This window comes from Cyprinodon tularosa, unplaced genomic scaffold (genome assembly GCF_016077235.1).
Source record: "Cyprinodon tularosa strain WSP-4 unplaced genomic scaffold, ASM1607723v1 ctg142, whole genome shotgun sequence".
Lineage (NCBI taxonomy): Eukaryota > Metazoa > Chordata > Actinopteri > Cyprinodontiformes > Cyprinodontidae > Cyprinodon > Cyprinodon tularosa.
In genome coordinates, this window is record NW_024038243.1 from 1,732,245 (window position 1) to 1,756,747 (window position 24,503).

Sequence of the window (24,503 nt, forward strand, 5' to 3'; positions counted from 1 at the left end):
TACAGATTTTATATTTTCAAAATGTTTTCCAATTTCTGTTTTTCAGAATGAGATTTTCAAATCACATTAGGTTATTGCTAATGTACATGTAGACTAGACCGATAGAAATGCAACTCCGCACCAAAGAGGAAACCCTCAGAAATGAAGAAAACATGATCTGCAAAAGTAATTTGAAATGGACATTTGTAAAACTAAACTAAACAGAAAATAAAATGAAAATTTGATAATAAAGCTGTAAAAGATTAAAATCTATGATTTTTTTTTTTTATTATCAAATTCACTCTCAAAAAAGGAAGTTTTTAAAATGTTTATATTTCGACTGCATCTTTGTTTGGTTTTTTAACAATTTTTTACAAAACGTGTCCTTTGCTTGCAACAATCATGACAAAAAAATCAATCACTCATTACACCCTGGCAGAAAGAGAGAGTACCCACCCCACATATGCACAGACTCCAGCTGGGGTGATGGTCTCTTAAGGAGCATTCAAAGTGAACATGGTGTGGGAGCGATGGCCGTAGATAACCCTAAATGCTTCCGTCTCCTAGAACCCCAGTGAGCCTCAGCAGATGGCTGCTTCTTCCTGTAAAAAGAGTTTTTCCTCTCCACTGTCGCTACAAGCATGCTTAGCGTGAGGGATTGTCTTTGAGTCAATGAGTCGATGCAATCAACTGGTTTTCCTTAGATAGAAAACTTTGAATCAATTTGGCTGTATGATCTGGTGAACTGGAAAGTCCCTGGAGATGACACGTTTTGTGAATTGGCGCTATATAAATAAACTGAATTTAATTTAATTAACTCTGCAGAGTTTGAATATATACAACTTAAAACTAACTTCACCACAGTCAGAGAATTTCCAGTTTACTTTCTCCCGAAACACACATTGCACATAAGAAGGGCTTTAGAGAGCTAAAAAGTGCTACTGTTCACACCTGTCCATTCAAGTCTGAACCAGTTCAAGCACAAGCTGCAGCACAAAAAGCCATGTTCTAAACCAGAAAATTCATATTTGACATATCTGACATTGCAAACCACTGAATATCAAACACCAGAAAGGCTAAGATGCCTTTGTAATATTTCCACTACGTTTTGATGTAGTGGGAAGTTTTGACTCAGAATGATTCAGGACAAAGGTGTAACTTTGTGATGAAAGTTGGTGGGGACACTTTAAGGGTGGGTGCTGATGGACCTACAGTTACTCGACTATTTTCAAAAACTGAGCTCAAATATATATATATTGAATGCTTTCCTATTGTTTAGAACACAAAAGAACAAAAATACACTGATATTTATATTTATGGGTAGTTAGACATTAATATATTGAAGGAAAAAAAAAGGATGAATAACAGCCGATTTCGATACCAACAGCAATATATCACGCCTCCCTAGTATGCACACAATTTCAGTTTCATTCATCCATCCAGAAAAATGTGGATTGATTGATGGATGTTTTCCCTTTCAGCTACATCAGTGATTATCCTCCTTTAAAAGCGGGAAAATCAAATTGTCCCACATATTGTTGAGAGCCAAAGTCTATGTATTGAAATTATTGGTGGGGACATGTCCACAGCAGGCCTTCAGAAAGTTACACCTGTGATTCAGGATCTGAAATACAGTCCAGCTAGATTTAAAACCATTTTTTAAGATATATCTAACACTTCTTGAGGTATCTAAAATGGAATTTTGACTAGTTAAAAATACATTTCTAAATATCTACATGGATTCATCTAATCATTTGCTTTCAAGATATCTTCAATATAATTCCCACTCATCAAATCCTGCTTTAAGATATCTTAAAATACATTGAAGATATCTTGAATAACAAGGTAATTGAGAGATTTAATTGGATTTACAGTCAGCCGGAATAAAGGGAGAAATCTCAAATGTGTTTTATGACTAGTGACAATTGTTAATATCTGTAATATACCTCTGAGATCTTCTTGGACAGGCTTTAAGCTTTTTCTGTTTCTAATTCATGACATTTCAGCCATGTTTCTGTTGGTTATTTAAGTTATCTTCTGCTACTTTTCAGGAAAGAAATGAAGCATTTCTGTTTTCTGCAATTTCGGACCATTTCAGGCATTTTTGGTTAAAATTTTTCTTTTTTTCTGCCATTTCTTAACTTGGAATTTACAGTTTAGCGTACAGAATTCACACTGCATTTTCTCAGGAATCACAAATTTTAATCTTAAATCCCCATAAAGCTTAAAAAACACCAGTCTCTGTGTTATTTTTCTATATCTGATCTATTTGTTTCATTTGGAGAATAATTTTCTAATCTATTGAATCTGACTGTAGAGTGGGACATCCTAGATAGGGTCAGAAGATCCTCATCAGCTTCTGAGTAACTTACTTTTCAGAAAGTTACAGAAAATAAATGGTTTTTTACAATAAAGCTGTCACAATAACAAAGGAAGCATGAAGGGAGACAATCAAAAGTCATGAAATGAACAAACAAAAACAGGTTTTGGATACTTTTTTTATTTTTATAGATTTTCTCTTCGTATATTTTCTAAAATCAATTCTGGGGTTAAATTAATTGTTAAAAGGTGTATTCTCCGCTCGCATCTTCAAATAAATATAAAAATCAAGTTCAAAAATTCAAACTGGCAGCAGGTACAGATTTAGCTCACACAATCATTCCTGGAAAAAAAAAAAAAAAGAAATCAATTGGGATCGAGACAGTTTTTAAAATAAAATCTGGGATAAAAAGAGCTGCAGCTTTAAGGAAAGGCAGAGCAAAGGTGGGTCATTCATGTTGCTCTTTCACATTCAAGACTCAAACACCACGGCTGTGTCCACTTACAGCAGTTTAAATACAATAACAACAAGCACAAAAAGGAAGTTCAGCAACGTTAGCTCTCAGGCAGATGGTTGGAGCTCAGACCTCCATTTATCTGTGGACTACAGAAGGAATAAAAACAAAAAAACTCCATATGAACAGTAAACTTGCATAGATGTGACGTGTACAAAAGAAATGGGGCAAAAGGTAAAAAGGTGCATCTTCAAAAGTTTATTTACACGAAAAAAAGAACGTGCACCGAGTGTCGAGGTGGTCGAAACAACGAAGAGGTCCGAGTGTCAGGAGAGCTGTGAAGTTTTAAAGAAGGAAGGAGGTGATTCGGATTCTGAGCTTTAAACCAGAGTGTCCCGTCAGGAAGGTGGGGTGGGGGGGTGCAGCTCAGCGCATCAGGAATGTTTGGGAACTCCTAAAGTTAGCTCTGAGAGTTCTTGATGTTCTTAATCTCCAGCTCGAGTTGTTTGACGCGAACTTCCCTCTGGTTCAGGAGCTCCGTCAGCCGCCTGATCTCCTCCTGCTGCCTGAGGCACTTCAGACGCAGCTGTAGACACACATAAAACACAGCGGGGGGTCAAGAAAGGCGCCTCTGACGACACAGGGACACACACTGGGAAAACGATCTATATAATAAGTAAAAATTTCTTAATTTAAGTGTATTTTACGCTTAATTTGAATAGGTAAATTAGATACTTGGCCAATGGAATAAATGTTTTTACTCTTAAAATAAGATAATTAGATAATATGCACTCGAAATAAGACAATGCAATTGTGTTTTCTTATTTTAAGTGTAAATTGTATTGTTCCATTGGTAAAATGCATATTTTACCTCCTCAATCCAAGAACAAATGGACTTATTTTAAGAAAAAATGACTTGGATTTGGATTTTTTCCAGTGCAGTAACAGTAAAAAGGTTGAGAGGTTCCGAGTAGCTAGTATCCTGTCTGCTGAGAATGACCTCAGTCTGAGACATGAAGTCCAGCTGACATGTCTTTAAATATCTCCAGTCTAAGGGGTGTGACAATTCTATCAGGATGTGATAATTTTCAAAAGAACTATTTTTTATTTTTTAACAGATTAGGACACAAATGCACTTTTAAATTTTAAATTATCCATCCATCCATTTTCTGTCACGCTTATTGCAAGCAGGGTCATTTGGTGCCTATCTCCAGCTGTCTACGGTGAGAGGCGGGGTCCAACCTGGACAGGTCACCAGTCCATCGCAGGGCAACACAGAGACAAACAACCATCCAAACACACACTCACACCTAAGGAGAATTTCGAGAAGCCAATTAACCTAACAGTCATGGTTTTGGACTGTGGGAGGAAGCCGGAGTACCCGGAGAGAACCCACACATGCACAGGGAGAACATTCAAACTCCATGCAGAAAGATCCTGGGCCAGGAATTTTTAATTACTTAAAACTATGACATTAAATTCAAACAACAAGAAATTAATAGAAAAGCTTTTTTGAAGCTTTAATTTCTTTTTGTAAAAAATCAGAATTGTTCAAAAGTATAAATAAAAACAATTTAAAAAAACTAAGAAATTGTTACTCGTTATAGGTCTAAAAACTGTCATTGGTGAAAATAAGCATCAACTTTCTTGCAGGCCTGGATTTTAAATGGGATCATTTAAAATCCAGGCTTGTGTTTGATAATCAGCTAATCGCACCTCGCTCTCTGTCAGCGGGGAACCATGCGCCTGGTCGTCCCCGTTGCTCACAGACGTCCAACTCCTGTCGGACTTGGCCTGCTCGCCGTCTTCTTTGGCTTCCAGTTGGTCCTGAATGTAGGAGAGGCGCAGCATGCCGGGTCTGCTCTGAGAGCGCCGTGTGTCCAGGGAGTTGGTCAGCCCCTTCAGCTCTGACGGAGGCTCCATTAGTTCACTTCCAGGCTTCAGAGACATGAAAACCGGTCCTGAAAGACCCAAACCAGGAAGAATATGAGCACAGCAAACTACCTGAACAAAACATGCTTGATCAAATTTCGGGGATTATTCATAAGAAGAATGAGCATTGCTGACCTTTACTGATGCCGCTGAGCCACTCTTCTGCAGTCAGCGCTGGTCTGTTACCTGCCGTCATTGGATAGATGTCTTCTTGGTACGACTCCGACTAAAAACGAAGAGAAAGTCAGAACGAATGACGCTTAGATGAAAGAAGTTGTCTGATGCTTGCTGTGTCGTGTTGGAGGTGTGTGTTAATCTGGGCGCTCTCACCCTGCGGGGTACGATCATAGAAATAGGCTCAATGAGGCTCTTGACTATCACCACTTTGTAGAACCTGAAAACCTCACATGATGTGACATCCAGGCCTCTCTTTGGCATTACTCCTGCAAAAAAAAAAAAAGACATAAAGAGCTTCACACATGGGACAGAAGTCTCATTCACAATGTTATTCTGTAAAATCAGAGATTAAAGAATTTTGGATTATGTCTAACTAAACCAAGAAGTTAGTCAGATTGTGACCCGACTTCATAATCAGGTCAATATGATTTGCTGCCCAAATCATTACCCTTCCACCACCATGCTCAACATGAGCCTTTTTTTTTAGCTGAAAAACTGCATTTGTTTTCTTAATTGAAGGTCGTTTGTCTGAGAGGTAAAGCTCGGCTGCCAAACACCAAAGGTAATCACACAACAGAATGTCCTAATAAGACTGGAACCAAGGCTTTGGTCTAGTTCAAGTCCACACTGGAAAAACGACCTAGAAAAAAGTAAAAAGTTCTTAAATTAAGTGTATTTAACCTTAATTTGAGTAGGTAAATGAGATCATTTGTCAATGGAATTAGAATTTTACTCTTAAAATTAGATATTTAGATAAAAGGCACTTGAAATAAGTCAAAGCAATTGTATTTTATTATTTTAAGTTTAAATAGTCTTGTTCCATTGGCAAATGTCTCTTTTACCTCCTCAATTCAAGAACAAATTCACTTATTTTAAGAAAAAATTACTTATCTAGATTTCTATTTTTTCCAGTGCAGGGCTCAACCTGGCCGACACCCTTTGTCTGAACCCCCTGACAGCTGTGCGGAGACAAAGTTAGCAAACCTCTGAGGCTACAGAACCGACCACTAACTGAAATGGAAAAGATTCCTGATAGTTTAGCAGCTAAAGGTTGTTCAGGAAGCTTCTGATTCATTAGGTTTACAGTTTACCTACAGACAGATTTTCAGTCCTGGTTTCATCGGTGTTTAGATTCAAGCTTTCTTTAGTACCTTGTAAAGCCCATCTCCTAGGTTATTTGGTTTCCAAACATCTTAAAGGGCTCATAGAATGATTCTATAGGGTATTTGGTGCTGGTCCTTAAGGTCTCTGAATAGGATGTGTAACATTGGTTGGGCTGAAAATGGCATATTTGCTGTTCTATGAGCCCTAATACAAGCCTGGTTAAGTTGAAATGACAGGTTTTCTTCCTTCTATGCTACGCTCAAAGCTGCTGAGCAATGACGCATCATAGCAACAAGCACTCAATTACTGAAACATTGTTGATATGGTAGGGTGACCAGATGTCCTCTTTTTCCCGGACATGTCCTGCTTTTCATACCTGAAAAAATGTCCGGGGGGAATTTCAAAATTTTCTAGGATTTTGGTGGACTACAGTGCAGCACGTAGTTGAAACAGGGAGCCAGCGGGGGATGGAACGACAAAAGTACAGGCCAGAACAAAATAAAGCAACATCCACGAGTTTACGTCAAGTCGGGGCTTCGTTTGGATTCGCCTGTTTTATGGTGGAAGTTTAGAATTGTGAGATTTGCAGAGAAAGGAGGTATCGATGGGGTTGGAACTTCTCTGTACGTCCATTTCACCCACTGAACCATCGTTATTCATCTATGACAATGGAAACTTGGTTTTGCATTCCATGACACCTTTAAAAAAGCTGGAAATGTTAGTTTATCAATTAACCTGAACTTAGAAATTAATCAGTTCCTGCTTCTCATTGTGCTGTGAGCTCTGACTGTCAGTCTAAAGCTTAAAATCATCATCCTATTATTTGCGCAGCATTCATCCGGTTCTCTTCTTTAAATCATGGGTGTGTAAAATTAGCTTAAGAACAGGATTAACAACAGTCTCTTCTGTATAAGCTCTGTTCGTTTGGAAGGATAAAGCTCAAGTTAGCACTATTATCTCAGGTGCTCAGTAATCTGATCTGAATGTATAAAAATGAAGCTCAGAGCGTCCAGATCTGATGGGGACAAGAAAAACACAACAGGGGACGTTGCTGCAGACCATGTTGTTCAGTTAGCGCATCATTTCTTCAAATATATTACTAATAAAGCATCTCTGTAGGATTTTCAGTGCAGCAACACTCCGGTAGTCTTTGATGTGAATAGTTGAAGGGTAGAGGTCTAGAAAGGTGACGGCCAGCAGGCTCCTCAGCACCTGATTTGGTTAATCAAATACAGCAGCTTCATTTGCACAACAGCTTTGCCTACAGGTGCAAAGAGTCAATGCAGCCTGGGGAAAAGAAAAAAAAAAGCTAAAAAAAACAAAAAGTTTGACCATGTTTTGCTTTTCTTACCCATTCCTTTCTGAGGTGAGTGTGAACGGTACTCCGTCAGGTAGTGGAGGTAGGGTTTTTCTGAGCTGATCTCATAGTACCTGATGTTTCCATCCCCCTAAAAATATCAAAACATTTACAGCTTTTTGATTTTGTGTTTTTTTTGGCTATCTTTTCTCTAATGAGCCCGTCTTACCTTTCCAGCAAGGTAGAGCATGTGTGTGTCAGGGTCGTAGAACGGGAAGATCACCCCTGAGGAACCGTCCAGGTTCTCCTGCAACAAAGGCACAGACAGGTCTTCCTGCAAACGCACACAGAGAAACAAACTTTTGTTAAAAAAATAAATTAAAATAAATAAAAAAACACAGTTTGATCCACTGAATTAAAATCCACAATCCATTTTTGCATAGTAAATAAAATTGGCCACTAGATGGCAGGGTTGGGTTTAATACAGAAGTTTGAAACAGGAACATTAAAAAAATAAATAAATAAATAAAAGCTAATTTGGTAAATAATTAAAGAAGGAGAATCCTGAGTCTGCTCTCTCACCTGATCCCACAGAGCTATCTGTCGATCGTTGTAGCGAGAAGTGCCAGATGTGATGAGCATCTTCAGGTTCCCTAAAATCAGCACCTTACTGGCTTTATGCGACTTACAATTTGCTTCCTGCAAACCAAAAACAAAAAGGAAATTTAGAGGCATTTACAGTCTGTTTTCTTTGGCGTTTGGACAGACTGCTTTTTCTGTTTACTTATCTACAATGTGGTTCATTAAAGCAAATGATAGAATTCAAATAAAATATTTTTTCTTGAAAACTCCAAAGAGGCAGATAAAGGAAAACTTGAAATACAGTTTGTTAATATTGAAAAGGGAAAAAAAATCCTTCCAGTTGTAAACGATGTAAAATAAAATTAGAAAAAGGTGATGATTTTATACCAAATATTTATTAGATCAAAATGTATTACATCAATTATACTGCTTATTGTTAATAACCATATTTTAATTAATGTGTGAAGATCTGGGGGAAAAATTAGAAAACGACTCTAAACTCAGTTTGACTGTAAAAAAGGTAAAAACTAATCAATAATATTCAAAGCCAAACAAACATTTTTTAAATATTCAGAGCAGTTTATTGAATGGGAAACAGGATAGCTTAATACGATTGTTCCGTTTTCAATAACAAAACTTTGCGTCACAATGGATGTTGGATCAAGAACTAAAACAACAAACAACAAAATAAAAAAAATATCTCTGCTAAACACGTCAACGATAAGAATTAAAAAATGATAAACTATTTAAAAAAGAATTGTTGTACAACATGTCATTTTTTTTGCATATCAAATCTAAAAAAAGTGTGTGTTCTGTCTGATTGGATTCAGGGGATGCCAAACCCAGGGACACGAGGACTGGGATTAAATTTAACCAAGATCTCTATTATGTTTAAGAGTGTTGAATATAAAATGTGTGTTCTCAGTTTGTCACAGAAATGTTTTGTTAATCACCAATTCCAATTTAAATAATTAAAAACACAACTAGACATAAAATTAGGCCTCAAAAGTAATGAAAACATCAATTTTCTCTGCCCTGAGACAATGAGGGTGTGTTCACTAGGGCAGCTGAAACCACATGCTATTCTATTACAATACACAGTTTTAAAGAAAAAAAAAACAGCTACTTAGCCAGACTCAAAACCCATCTGTTCCAGCTCGCTTATCTGTGAATATACTGCTCTTTTCCCTATCCATGATTGTTTTTTTTGTTTTTTATGTTCCTGTATCTGTATTTTGTATTTTCATCTCTTTGTATTTATTTTTTTTGTATTATTTGTAAAGTGACCTTGAGTGTCAAGAAAGGCGCTGTTAAATAAAATGTATTATTACTATTATTACTTATTATATTTACACAGAGTTTTACTTCAGGGGGAATCAGAGGAAGCTTTGCCGTTTGTAACTCATCTTCAATGAAAGAAGAGAGGAGAGTCTGTCTGCAGACAGGCTGCAGCTGCTGCATCCTTAGATTTATTTTTTCATTTTTTTATTACACAAGTGTAAACAAAAAAATTTTGTTTAGAACAGCTCTCTAGACAATTTAGTTTTTTAAAGTGCAGCCTTGCTAAGGTAAGCAGCAGTTGTTGTTGAGCTGCTAGTACTGCCTCCAGCTCCTGAAGCACTCACTTCTCCTGGCTCAGGGGAGGAAGAGGATGCTGATGATCGCTGTGAGGGTGGTAGCCCCCTGGGTTGAAGCGGATGCCGTGGTTGAAGCAGCAGCGGTGCCATCGGCAGGTTTAGCAGCGACAGACGATGCTGGAGAAGCTGTGGAAGCCGGAGGGGGCTGGGAGGAACCGGCTGGGGATGTTTCAGCATCTTCAGGGAAGCAACTAGAGTGCTCTCCTCATTTTCACCTGCAGAGGGCTGTGCTTCCCCTCTAGATGCTGAAGATTTCCTGGGAACAGTCTCAGAGGAGCCTCCAATTAAGGAAGAGCTCTTTGTTTCTATCGGCGTGGTACAGCATCAGCCCCTCCAGGCCAACAACATTGTCCGGTATTGTTTGATGCAGCCATGACTCTATCAGAATGATGGTGCATTAGTTACATATCTCCTTTTATGAAGAGAGATCAAGTCGAGGATGATCCATTTTGTTTTCCAACGAGCGGACGCTGGAGAGCAGGATTGATGGAAGCGGACCCTAAGCAGCCTCACTTTCTCCGTCTTGCTCATCTCTTCCTCGGTTTTTTTCCGCTGTTTGTTGACATCCGTCCGTAGCACTCTGCAGCTTTTAAAATGGTCAAAAAATGTCAGTATTTAAAACATTTTGTGACCGTAGCTCCAGTAGGCCTTGGCGATAATAGATGCGGGTTTGATGTCTAGTTTGTATCGTTTTAAGCGAGCGAGAGGAGCTGCTCTTGGCTGCTGCCTTGGAGGAAGGGGCTTGCTCACTGTTCGCTGAAGACAGTAAACTCAGAGCAATCACTGCTCTGTTGTCATCAGTGTCTCCAATACAACAGGAAAGTTTTTAGATTGTTTTTACACTGCTGAGGCCTATGCATCACTTTTAAGGGATGGTTATCCTCCCTCAGCAGTGTGTCACAGTGAGCTTGATGCAGATATTTTTGATTTATGCCCAATATTGAAGTGTGGACTGTGCACAAACCAAGAGGGACAATCAGGACCTAGCTGTGGGTCTAGATACGGCCGAGGCGGTGAGGCAGTGGGGGCAAATTTGTCCGACAAACGGAGGGACATGAGGGTGAAAAATAGCGGGGATCCAGGTGGAAAAAGGGTCCCAGCGTTCTGGTGCACCTCGCTCTTCTAGCTGGTCCATCTTTACGAGTCATTTTCCACAATGGCGGTCATACAAACAAAACAAGCCGGTAAGGTACCAAACAGGAAATACGCATAGGGTAGAGCGGATGTAGATTTGACCAATCAGAGGCCTCCTGTCTGCAGCACTGTCTGTGGTCACCTACAATTCTGGAGAGGTGCAGCAGCGTGGCCGCGGCAGGGCGGAGGCACATTTGCATTCACTGCGACACACACCCTGGTTTTTGAGTATAAATCAGCCTTTAGACACGAACCCAAAATAATGAAACACAGGAATACTGAAACCCAGATTTAATTCTAGTGCCACAGTGCCATCAAAGAATTTTGGGAGACTTTTTACACACGTAGAACAAAAAATTCATGACATTTATAATTCATATAGAAGGGAACTCTTTCCATGGTCTAAATAAGAAAAACTCCTATGTTCATTAATGTGAGAACAGATCAGAGAACAACTTCTCTCCTGAACCCACCGAAGAGCAACAACCATCCAATGTAGACCGGTTTTATACAGTAGAAAATGTGGTACAAAATGATTATGGCGGGTTATAAACAGGTGAACTTCTGGTTCGCTTTATGCAGATAATCAGATGACATCACAAACGATCGGTTATTATTATTCAGTTTGAATCTGACGGTGCAAATGTGTCAGTTTTGTCCATGTGGTGCTGAAACACAGTCTGCTGTGAGAAGGAATAAAACAGATGAGGAGCTCTGGAAACGGATCAGAAAAAAGCTGTTCCTGGGAAGGCTGCAGCAAAGCGATACTGGACTGACCTTCCTAATATATCATCGGTTTTAAAGTCTTTAAAAAATGTGTTTTGTTTTTTTTTCCATTAGGACTATGCATAGGTAAAGGGATTTATCAAGAAACTTTGACCAGTTTATCCAAGCAGCAGCAGAAAATGGAGATATTGCCTCAGAGGGGGTTTCACCTGCATCCCAGTCTGGAATTACGACCTTTCAAGTCTCCACATGTTGATGTCTGAGCTCAGAGCAGAAGCACAGACAGCCAGTAGGTGTCAGCAGGGCAGGGCCCGCTGCCAGCATGCAAAATCTGATCTGATCAGATAATGCCGCATGGATTAACATGAACTTCCTGTTTATGGTGAAGGATTAGTGACGATGGTTGGATGAGTTATGCGTCCGTTACATGACCCACAGCATTAAAACGCTGACAGCATCTCAAACATGATCAGTTATCAGCTCTGAGGGGAGTTTCTTCAATCTTTAGTTATTCCTAAAAATTCTGGATTGGACCTGAAATAATCAGCAAGGTTCTGAATATGTGCAGAGGGACCTTCTGCACAGATGGAGATGGGGCAATTGGATGAAACAATTTGTGGATCTTGATATGGAAGCATAAAGAACGGAAGCTCAAACATCTGGATCTTGTGTTTTGTCATTTCTTTAAATCTTTCACTGAATGATAAACTCAACACTGGAAAAACAATGTAGAAATAAATAATAAAATTCTTTTTCCTTATTTTTATTTTTTACGTAAGTGCATTTACTTTTAAATTGAGTAGGTAAATAAGATAATCTGCCAATGGAATGAGTATTTTTACTCTTAAAGAAGATATTAAGATCAAGTGCACTTGAAATAAGACAATGCAATTGTGTTTTCTTATTTTAAATGTAAATTATCTTATTCCTATTGGCAAAATGTCTCTCTGAAAATCTCAATTCAAGAAAAAATGCACTTATTTTAATAAATAATTATTTATATAGATTTAGATTTTTTCCAGTGAACATTTATTTTATTCCAAAAAATGTGGCTTTTGACAAGGGTTCTACAGGTTCAGGTCAGAGAAGGACTCCTTTCTTTTTTGACCATAGTCTAACAGTTTCTCTGGTCTTGTTGCACCAAGGTTTATGGAATCGCTCTCATTCTGACCGCAGATTTAAACGCTGTGACAAACACACCTGCAGCACGTTCCCTGAGCGCGCCTCCATCAGCCGGACCTTCCTGTCCCTGCAGGTGGTGGCCAGGAGGCTCCCGTCCGTATTGAAAGACATGGACAGGACGACGTCTGTGTGGTGCTGGATGGTTCGGACGGGGTTCTTTATCACCTGCTCTGGAGAGTCCAGGTTCCAGATCATCACCTGGTGGGAGGACAAAAAAAGCAGAAACGTTCAGCAGAGAATCAGCTGGAAAACAATCCAGATTATGTTTATTGGTATTAAAAAGTTAAATACAAAAAATTACAGCTTATTTATAAAGCAAATTAAAGAAAAAGAAAAACCAACAACACCCTGTGATGTTGGCCTATGTGCTGACATTGATTGTCTACTTCAGGTCAATGTTTCCAGTGGTAAGGTCACCTCTGGATCAGCTTAGATCAGGATAGTTGGTTCCCGTTCTCCACCTTTTAGAGTCATCGTTGGTCCGACACTCCTGAACTGAGTGACTCAGTATGCGGCACGTTTCTCCAGCTTTCCCTTCATCATCCAGTTAGTTCATTCAGGAGTGTTGGACCAAGGACAGTTAGAAGTTCCAGGATAAGAGCAGAGAGACTCTGTGTGGCTGGACTCTGATCATGTCAGGATCACATCATCACGCCATAGGACATTAATCTGCTCTGTTCCTGTTTGGCTGTGACTCCATCCTGGAGCTGTGTTTCTGCCATCAACACCTTTGTTTATAGATGTTTGAACTTGGCCTATTTTTCAGTGTTGTCCTGTTTCTCTGACTGTGAGTGGCTGGATGTGCTCTCTTCATCCTCTGACATGGGAGCTGGCTCGATGCTTGTCTGCCTGGCTGTGTCTTCCCTAGACGGGGAGTCCGCCTGTGGAGCTGGCTGCCTTTTGTATCTCTATTTCTGTCTCCTTGAACCCCTGTCAGCCTCAGCAGATGGCCGCTCACACTGAGCCTGGTTCTGCTGGAGGTTTCTTCCTGTTAAAAAAGAGTTTTTCCTCTCCACTGTCGCTACAAGCATGCTTAGTGTGAGGGATTGCATTTGAGTTAATGAGTTGATGCAATAAACTGGTTTTCATTAGATAGAAAACTTAATCAATTTGACTGGATGATCTGGTTGAACAGTAAAGTGCTTTCAGAAGACATGCATTGTGAATTGAGACTATATGAATAAACTGAATTTAAAATTATAGTAGTGTACTTGTAGGCTTTCAACAGATCAACAAACCAGTAAAGTGCATAACTGTCCAGTATTCAGCGGTCAATATAGTTTGCTTTTTTCTAGTTATGTTTTTAACTTAATGCTCATTATGACTCTCTGAACTGCCTTAGATTGATCTGGAATCAACGCAGCAAAAAAAAGAAAGGCTGCCGGTTTCAGAGACGCACCGCGGCGCATCCGTCCTGACTGACTAGAGCTGCTGTGATCAACTGCAAACATAAAGGCAGGAGCCAGACTGGTCCATGACTCTAAGGTCAACAATCAGCCTTTAAGATCTATTCTGGAGGGAACAGGGGGCCAGCAAAGAGAAGCATCTTCATAGACCTGATGAATCTCAACATTTAAAACTGGCTCAGCTGGTAGGTCTGTCAGCATCCTGGACCCTGGTTCACCATATTGGAGCTTTACCTTTTAATCTGGATTAGAAGGACCCAGACACAGTATTTAATTTTAGAATACCAGATAAAAGTATTTGGATCCACGTAGAGTTGAACTGTTAGAGGACAGTGCTTCACATCTCCAGCGTTATCAGTCTGTTTAAGCTACTTTTTAGGCATGGATACAAAGGTTGGAGTTTGATCTAGATATTCTCCTACGGATAAAAGCTGGAAAAGAGACGATATATTGGATGGACAGAGATACACAGAAATATTCCTCTAAAGTCTGTTTATTTTCCCATCCTAAAAAAAAACAATTAAAATCTCAGACTTTTGCAGAGCAGAGCCCTGAGTGTCATTTGCTTGTAAAGTCGCTTCACATGGACGTCAGCGGCGCAGTAATCACAGAAAACATCTAATTCCTGAAACCCGTTTGGCAGCGTTATAATACAGACGTGCCGCCATATATTTAACAATCAGCCTTTTGTTATCCTTATCTTCACGGATGCCGTGAGGTCAGATCCCTTCTGTTACCTGGTAGTCATAGGCGGTGCTGAAGAGGATGTTGTTGGCCGTCGGATGCCACTCGATGAGGCCCACTCTGCGGCTGTGACCCTGCAGCTCCTTCCACGGCATAGTGAGGTTCGTCAGCACGCCATGACGAGGGATTTCCCATACTTTAACCTGCACAGAAACGCGCTCAGAATGATTACAGAACCTTCATCAGAGAGGAGCAGAGACTTTGCCCCCTAGGCACAGTTTATGGACTCCTCTTCCTCTGCCTGCAGGGCTTTGTTCTGAGCCGCCCTGCCAGGCGGAAGGCTTAACAAGCCAGGGAATAAAAATCATCTCATATTTCAGGAATGCAACTACACATCAATTCAGTCAGTCTGAAAGCGTCCACGCACCGTGGCGTCCTCTGAGCAGGAGGCGATGCAGTAATCATCGAAGGGATTCCATTTGATGTCCAGGACGGAGCCCCTGTGGCCCGACACTCGAGGGTGGTGGGGATCCAATTTACCCGTCTGACAAAAAATAAATAAAACTATAATTAGAAAACTAGACAGTCAGTCTGGAAATGATCATTATTTACTTTGCTTGGAAAGGAAATCAATAACCTCCTGGATAAGCAGCAATCAGAGGAGTCTGAGTGTTTCAGACTAAAGGTAGCAAAATCTAATAAGCTTCAATGATATCAGTGCATGACAGGACTGATTTGCATGTGTAATGTAAACTAATCTGCTTAGCAAATTGCTGCTCTAGGAAAGAGCAACATGCAAAGGTTTCAAACCAGCTTGGATTTTCCCCTCCTAGAAATTTCTGAACAAGAAGTTTCTGCTCTGGAAAAATAATTATCACTGAGATTCTTTGATGGTTTATCTGCAAAATAATTTTTTTTTTTTATTCTGGCCATTAAATCCAAAACTTTAAAAAAAAATCTTATTTTTATCAATAACAGAAGCGACACATGTCATGACTTTGTGTACTTCCTCCTGTTTTAGAGGAGGGATTGCTGCAAAGCTAGAGACTTTGTCCCTTTGATTCAGTCTGCTTTCATTAAAAAAACAAACAAAACAAAACCGAACAAACAACTGATCAAATCTGAATAATTGACTATAATATAAACTGGATCTGGGTTTTCTTTAAGAACCCAGATTTTCAATTGAAAACTTAAATTGAATCTCAAACTGCAACCTCTAGTAAAATAACTGTGAATCTATTTATTCTCCTTTTAAAGAGGAAATCTTTCATACAGTTGTTAAAATGAACAAATTTCAAATTATTAATTTAAATCTTGTTTCAAAATTGAAATGAATAATATCAGCCAGTAGGAGCCTAATCCAGTTTGAAGGGGTTTGATGGGAGCCAATCTGAAGCCCCTCTGCAGTAGGGCTGAGTAAAAAAAAAAAAAAGTGATTTAATCGATTTTGAATCGATTCCTTTACATTTTTGCAAAATCAATGTCTAGGGAATGAGATCGATTACTTTTATTGTGACGCGCATGACGTTCACATTCAAATAAGCAGGGAAGATGCACTCAAGATGACTTCAAGCCAGACAGCTGCAAATATAGCCAACAGGTTGACTGAAGACATTAACAAATGGAGGCTGAACAGCAAACACCCTGTATTTGTTACAGATAATGCTGCAAATATGGTTTGTGCAGCAAAGATAATGCAGCTCATGAATGTCTGCTGCATCACATCTGTTTGCTCAAGTGAAGCTTTTTCACTTTTCACAAACAAGTTTGCACTTTTGAGACAGTTTTGTTCACATCTCAAGTTTAAACTGTATTTATTTACAAGTTCCCACTTTGTGTTTAATATGAAAGGAAAAATTTAAATACATGAGTGTTTTGAAACACAGTTGAACCAATTTCATTATTGCAAAAACAGATCGAATCGAAATTAATCGATTTAGAACTGAATGAATCAAAATGGAATCGATTCAGGACTTTGGCGAAAATACCCAGCCCTACTCTGCAGGTTCTGGAGCACAAAGGTGACAAAAAATGTAGATAATAGAACTCTTATCTTCCATTATGCTACCAAAACAAGCCTTCTGTTTCACAGAAGGTGACCTAAAGACAATGCATGAAGTGATTCATGGATGCTTTTGGTGTTAGCACCTCCAGAGAAAAACACAGACATGTTCACACAGAGTCATGGTTTGGGTGGGACTCAATGCAGGTGAAAGAAAAAAAAAATAAACTCCAATCTGCCAGATGTTGTCTTTTTTCCCCTGAAACTTTAATTATTGTAAACTCCAGTCAGTGCTGCTCAGATTAACATCCCTGAAGGGCATTTATCAGACACATGACGGGCTAACTGCTGCTTTCCTTTCACATAAACCGTCAGAAATTCTTTTGGGGAGCATTGAAAATAAAATAAAAAAAACACTGATGAGTGTGGCTGAAAAGTCAGTCAACCAGATGCACAGGGAGAATCAAAGTGTCAGGCTGATCAGAATGTGTTGATCTGTGCAGGCTTGGACACGATTCCCCTTTTTGCACCGCGTCTAAACGTGCAAGACATTGACGCGAAAGTGCAAAATGTCCACAAAATCTTGCAAATTCTTTCGGACGGCTCCTCTCATATTAGATCAAATCAACTGAAAAGGTCTGAAACCTTTCTGTCCAAGCGGCACCGGTAATTATCTCTAAACAGAATGCTCCGTCAAATTCATGCCTGCAGGCGGGAGAGCCGGGCAGGTAGAAGTCTGTAGAGGTGAAAAAAAAATGAAGCTGTTCAGGCACAGAGCGGTGGGATGTAGGACGGTGGCAGGAGGAGTGCTAAAGTTTCACCTCCTTGAGATAGAAGGGAGGATACTGCAGGGGGGTCAAAGATGAGATATTTCATTCCTGAGCTCATATGCAATCCTTGACGATGCCAAGAGGCTGGTAAAAGAAAATAAAAATCAGAGAGACGGAGAGAGAGAGAAAGAAAAGGAGGTTCTCAGCTTCATTAATCCCCTATCTTCAGATAAGCTGAGTTCTTTTTTCCAAGACTACACAAGAGAATTAGATATTTTAGAACAAAATCAGGATTTTTGTCGAGAAAGGGTAAAAAAGGTGTTTCTGTACACTAAGATTTATAACATGAGAACAGATCCACCTCCTCTTAGCCGCCCTTAGAGAACAAAGAAGAGTTAATCAGCTTTTTGATTAGCAGAAACATTTCTGTGATCCTTTATGTGTCGCAGATTTTCTGTGACCAGCATAAATCAGGACGAGGATTTGTGTCCGAAATACGACCAAAAGAGGAATAAAGGACATTTTCTGGGAAGGAAACACCTAAAGCAGTGGTTCTCAACCCAGCTCCTCATTTGACTTTTTAAAAAGCCTGTCCCACATTAACAAAGGTGGACTATAGTTGATTAAAATGTAAAAATAAAATCTTTGGATAACCATCCTTCGCTTTTCGAAGGACCCTTAGATTTCGAGGTTTGCCACCAGTGATTAAAAAATGTGAAAAAACAGTTCAAACAGAGCAGCAAACCTGCTCCTCAATTCATGCATCGTTTATTTCCTTTGAAGTCTTGATTTGCTGTCAGTTTTAAATTGATTTCTCAGTATAAATTTGAAAGGTCGACGTCTAAAAGCCTCACCAGGAACCGGATGTTTGGATCGGCCTTTAGCTACAGGACAATTATTGCTTTTAATTCTAATGTTTTATGTCTTCTCCTTGAATAAATACATTTGTAATAATAATTAATCAAAAAGGATTGTGAAAGGACTTCTGCAGACTCCCACATTTTAATTACCTCTGAGGCTTCCATGCCTGTTTTTTTTTATGGAGGATCGATTTTAATTATTAAACCCATATTGACTCAGCTTTGGTTCCCTTTATTCAGCTGCCATTTGAATCATTCATAAATTCACACAGAGTCCTGCAGCTTGCAGTCCCCCTTTGCATGTCTCTCCTGATAAATCAGTGCTTCGACCTCATTAAACAACCTGACATCAGTCTGTCTGCAAAGCTGCCTGCCAAGCAAAAAAACTCACATGGTGGACCGACAGCACCAGGAAGGCCCCGCCCCCGACACACTCTGTGATGATGGCGATGAAGCGAGGGTTGACGGCGCAGAAGTGGTTGTCCTGGACGCTGCGTGTGATCGGCACGCCATCGTAGCAGTTCTCCTTAGTGGCAGCTTTCCCAAACACATGGCGAAATTTGGAGCTGCGGTACTGAGGGCGCCATGTCATCTGAGAGGAGGAAGAAAACAGAAAGGTTTGCAGTTACCGACTGGGTGTGCTCACACTTTACAACCGAAAAACAAACCGCAGATCAGTCAAGAAACCAGGAAAAATCACAAAATCAAGATAAATAAAATAATCTCCCTAAATTTGCCAATCCAGTTTTCTTTAATGAAAAGGGCGGTGAGTCCTAAAGTAAAGGCAATAATGATCAGATATAATGTTGCTGCTTAAACTTCACCTAATACTACAAAAATATGATTGAAATTATTAAAAAAGCTTGAATATTACAGGGAATCGATATGGATATGGGGAAAAAAAAAATCTGAATGTCGACCGGCATCTTAAATCTTTATAATGTGCACTTTGCTTTTAACTGCTTCTTTTAAAGTTTCTGAAACCAGCTGGTTAAAAGTAAATGGGTCAGTTGTACCAGTTGTCCGTGGCCATTTCTAGTCCTTTTCTACAGTGATCCATCCTGATATTCTGTCTGGTTTATAATAAAAATAGGTCGGAATAATTTTGCAAAGATCTAAATTGTGATTATTTTTTAACCAATATTTCAATTTCAATGTTTCTTTGCATTTAGTACGAGCATGTAGACCAGCGGTCCTGAAGCTTTTGCGTGCATCCCTGCTCTAAAACCTAAAATAAAAGCCCAAACCAGCTCCTTGGCATGTCGGTTAGTTTAGCAGAGGCCTGGATATTAACAGTTTATATATTCCTTAATTAATTTACCTCAGCGTATGAATCCATGTTTAATGTAATAAATGGAAAATAGGATTGTTTTCGGGGAATGTTTTCTATCCTTCAGATTATTTAAGATTAGGGTTGAAACAATTAATCGATTACTGAAATAATCCTTAACTAATTTAGTAAACAATCGTTAACTAGGGCATAGGGACTCTAAAGCATGTCTTTAGCTCACAGAGTAAACCACTTAGAGCAGCAATTATACCAAAATTGTAAAAAAAAAAATTATAAACATTTTGCATTTAAAGCTACAGTGTGTAACTTTTAGCGACATCTAGCGGTCAGACTGCAGACTGCAGCAACATGAACATCTCCCCCCCACCACTTCTCCCCCCCAACAGTATGGCGAGCGTTACGGGACAAAATGTCTTCCACGATGTCCGCATCACCTACCTTCTCAAGTGATGAGGTTTGTTTACATAGATAATTTTACAGATAGTATTTCATTAGTCTGTGTAGGGTATAGATTTCATGTAGACTTAAGATAATAAATATACCCGTTATTTTTTCTACATCGTTGTGACGTTTTGGCGATCTCACAATCGCTAGTTTGTTGGCTCTGCGCTGCCGTAGCGCAAAGATGTCTGCCTCCATGGCTGCGAGACCCGCTCCTATTTAATTATAAATAACGAAGGCAACGCAAATATTAAGGTTAAGAGGCTGAGCTCGTAGATGATGATAAATAACATAGTTATGTATAATATATTACATTTCTGACTGTATATCCCTTTAATTATTACACACTGTAGCTTTAAGATGAAAATCCTTTTCGTCTGTCAATCTGCTCTATCCAGAAATCCTCAAGTGGAAAAGTTTTAGTCTCACCTGCTTTAATTTCGTAAGAGTCTTCTTTAAATGAACCTTTGTATATCCGATTATTAATAGATTAATCAAAAAACTACTCGACAGATTAATCGATTTGCTGAATAATCATTAGTTGCAGCCCTATTTGAGATCAAAACAAACAAAAAGAAACACAGGACAGAACATATTCATGACAGAAAGCATAAACAAAGCTTCCTAAATCCTGAGTGAGTTTTTAGCCCATTTCCTTGAGCTGGTCGATGCATATGTCATTATTGGGAAAGATAAAAGGCTCTGGTCCAGAGGGAAAAGCCTCGGCCAGCCAGCATGTCTGCTGCTCCTCCCTGCCTCGCTGCTGCAAGCTCATTACTAATGAATAAAGGGTGGAGGCAGACGGACGAGATGTTACTGCTTAAAAATAGGTCCCAAACAACAACAACCTGCAGAGAGCTGCAGGAGCAACAAGCTGCGGGGGGTGTGATGTCATCTAAAGTTTGTGTTTGCAGACAAATCCAACATAAAACAATTACCTAATTCTAATGACTTGTCCAGACAGCGTTCAGATGATGGCTAAATAAATACACGGTAGGCCTGATGCTGGTGAGGCTAAAAAAGAAGCAGAGGAAGGAAAAAAAGACACAACTGTGACTTGATGTCTGGGTTTGCTCTTCTACCTCTCTGCTCACATGCAGGATATGCCTGCATAGCAGACTATCCAACCATCCTGTCAACCAAATTTGCAATACTCCCACAGTTAGACAGACAGCGTTTCCTGCTTGGTGCAAACACACCTAAACACGGATAATGAATCCAAATAGAACTGTTTCTATTTATAGGAATAACAGCTCGACTTAAAGGGTCAAAACTTTTCGCCTTCATCAAACTTCAGCAGGGACATGAAACTAGCTTGATTTTAGGAAAGAAATGTTAAAAGTAGTATTGTTATTGAAATTAGTTTGAACCAGCTGTATTTAAGGTCAGCTGTTCCAACCGTTGCATTTCCCAATTCTCCCAAGTAGTGCCCTACTTTACACGAGTGAATAAAGTGAATGTGATTGGTCGTTTATCAAGAGGGCGGGATTGTTGTGGCGGGAGGTTCGCAAGCAGGTTTGATTGTGGCCGGTTTCTCTGAAATATCTTGCTAACCAGTTAGCAATTTAGTGCTAGCAGGTTCCAAATGGGAAATTCCATTGGGACCAAGTAGCACTAAATTGGTGACTTAGAAACGACACTGTCAAGGAACGCTATGGACAGAGGAAACATGCAAGAGGAGGAGAGTTTAGTGTTGGAGGTCGTGGATGAGTCTCCTCCGTCATCCATTTTTTATTTAGAGGAGGAAAGTGGGGATGAAGTTGTTGTGGAAGAGGACGCCAGGGCGTCAGAAGCTTGGTTTGGTGTAGAAGGCTTACAGCCGTACATGTTTGAGCCCTTGCCTCGCAACGCTGCCAGTTCTGTTAGCTCTACGCCTGCCGAAGACACAGACGTCCATCCCCGTGAACACTGGGATGGAACTCAATGGAAAAAGTAATGATTCTTATTTCTTATTGCAACTGTTGCGTATATTAGCTGCAACATATGAATCAAGATGCTATGACCAAAAAAAAAAAATTGATTGACAGATGACCATTGATATATGATTGGCTGAATTTAGGTGTACAAGCTGACGTATAAATAACTGGCCTGCAGAAGATAGCGGAAAAAAACACTGATTTTAAGACAGGATTTTTTTTTCAAATAGAAATGTTCTAACTTTTGAGACAATATTGTCTGATAAAGAATAGATTTATATCAAGGGCGTAGGTTTGATTTGAACTTTGGTAGGGACACTATCAGTCGGTTGTCATTGGTGCTATGCAATATGCATGTCCTTTTTTATGCACGGTGTGAGGATCCGTACTGATAAGAGGAATTCATTGTTAAAAGAGAAAAGCAACATTTTGCTACATTAATAAAAATTGTATAAGCACTACACTCATTAGATGCTGTTTATGAATGTTTGAAGTATCACCGGCTCTGATCAATGTGGAATTAGGACTGTTCTCCACTTTGAAAATGGTTTCATTTGAACGACTAAGAGAGAAGGTAAATACAGTATTTTCTTCTGAAGATATAGAATTGTGCAGAGTTAAACCCCACTCTTATATTTTTACCTACTATTCTCTCTCTGTATCAAGCGAAATAATACATTCATTAAAATATTAAGTTCACTATTAAAGTGGAACATCTGGGCTGTAGTTACTCTGTGTCGCCCATTTCATGTATTTTATCTGGGACTGAAAAAATTAATCGTATTAATTGATTATTTCAATAATCGTCAACTAATTTTGTGAGTGATTCATCATTTACTGTAGAATAGAGACTCTAAAACATAATAAAAATGTAAAATATGCCTTTCTCCGACAGAGCAACCCACTTAGATCAGTAATTATACCAAAATTTTTAAAATACAACATATATATATATATAATATATAAGATTAAAAAAATGTTTTTGTCTGTCAATATTCTCCATCCAGAACTCATCAAGAGGAAATATTTTAGTATCACCTGTTTTATTTAGACATCATCTGAAGCACTGAAGGGCCAGCTGCTTCACCTACAAGCTGCCCTGCATCATTATTACTGGATATCTGTGTTTCCTATAATCATTTAATGTATAAGTGCAATTTTAATAGTAAAGGATTAAATGTAACACAACCTTTTATCATTGTCCTATATTGCTTACTGTCTGACTGTTTAAATAGCTCCTTATGTCTATTTTCTTTTTTAGTGGCATCATCTACAAACACAACACTAAGCATGAGCGTAAGTTTATAGAATTATAAAATCCCTTTTAACAATTATAAAAGAAAATATAACACTATCTTATCTGTAATTTAATAATATCCAAAATAAACAGTCAGATTCAAGCATTTTTACCAGACATTAATGTTTGTACTAATTTACTTAAATACTGTGTGGAAATCTATGTAAGATCAAATCAATGTTAATATTCTTCCTCTGTTTGTTCTTGTCTTTATCCTATTTCTAGAAGTATAAATAGTCAATAAAATAGAACTATTATTATGTGGAACCCTAATTATGCTTTTTAAACGAAAAACAGCAGATGTTTAGGCCCCATTTCTTGTTGTTATAGGCTACTCTATAAAAGAAATAACACCTGCTAATAATTATACCTGAAAGAGTCATCAAAAAATGAAAACAGTAATAGCAACTAAATATCGGTAAAAAGGAAACACTCACTTTTTCTTTTTTAGTTGGCTGTGGCTAAGAATCAGAAATGTTGATGGCTTACAGCCTTTATTTGCCCATTTTTCCAACAGTCTTCAGAACAGACTCAGAATATTTCGTTTTAAAAAAGAAAAAAAAGATTTTGGTTTTTTAGTGCACATGATATTCACATGATATTTTTTTTTTTTGGGGGGGACTAGTTTTGCAGCCTAATATTAATTGCAGTAACCGCGGCATTCTAGTGTGAATAAATTTTCAATTTTGTGCTCCAAGCACGGACGGACTAGAAAACAGCCTATCAAGGAGAGAGAAGGCGGGACTTAAGGCAGAACGACCAATGAGAGTGGAGTTAAACAGCCCAGCACAATTCCATGCGCTGCTACGTGAAAGGGACAGGAAAGACCAGGCAGAGGAGCTGCGAGAGGAAAAGATGCCACTGCTGCAACAACTACTGCTGTAAATGATAAACATGTTGCTCACATCCAATTATTGGTAGGGACAATTAGGTCGGTTCAAAATTTTGGTAGGGACATGTCCCTATGGTCCCTATGCAAACCTACGCCCATGATTTATATACATGATTAAGCCAGAATAATTTGACATTTAAATATGACTTCCCTAATAAATCACTCATCTTTTTGTGATTTTGTTCCAAAGAGAACCAGTTTTTTAAAAGTCAAGAGGAACTTCCATTTAAGAGGTTGTCTTGATTGATAGTTATCCAGACCTTCTTTAGGTCTTTAGGTTACAGAATTCTTTCTAGGGTACAGTAGATGAATTTATTTATTTATAAACAGCATGGTATGTTTCTATGGTCGGGGGACAGAGTCTGGACAAGAAACACAGAGGAAGAGTCAAAGTCAAACAAGACACATTTGACTTACATC

At 38.9% G+C, this 24,503-nt stretch overlaps 1 protein-coding gene across 4 annotated transcripts in view; it reads right to left on the reverse strand.

The window, feature by feature from the left end:
* Nucleotides 1-2,473: 2,473 nt before the first annotated feature.
* The window catches only part of coro2a (coronin, actin binding protein, 2A), a 70,097-nt gene continuing 48,067 nt past the window's right edge, over nt 2,474-24,503 (reverse strand). For all 4 annotated transcript variants that reach the window (XM_038278603.1, XM_038278602.1, XM_038278601.1 and 1 more), the window contains 11 exons: nt 18,638-18,838; nt 15,042-15,158; nt 14,668-14,817; nt 12,543-12,722; nt 7,846-7,962; nt 7,493-7,597; nt 7,318-7,414; nt 5,016-5,128; nt 4,821-4,911; nt 4,470-4,714; nt 2,474-3,339 (listed from right to left, as the gene is read on the reverse strand). In XM_038278603.1, the coding sequence (XP_038134531.1) occupies nt 3,214-3,339; nt 4,470-4,714; nt 4,821-4,911; nt 5,016-5,128; nt 7,318-7,414; nt 7,493-7,597; nt 7,846-7,962; nt 12,543-12,722; nt 14,668-14,817; nt 15,042-15,158; nt 18,638-18,838 (1,542 nt within the window). In that variant the 3' untranslated portion in view covers nt 2,474-3,213. The remainder of the gene's footprint in view (nt 3,340-4,469; nt 4,715-4,820; nt 4,912-5,015; nt 5,129-7,317; nt 7,415-7,492; nt 7,598-7,845; nt 7,963-12,542; nt 12,723-14,667; nt 14,818-15,041; nt 15,159-18,637; nt 18,839-24,503) is intronic.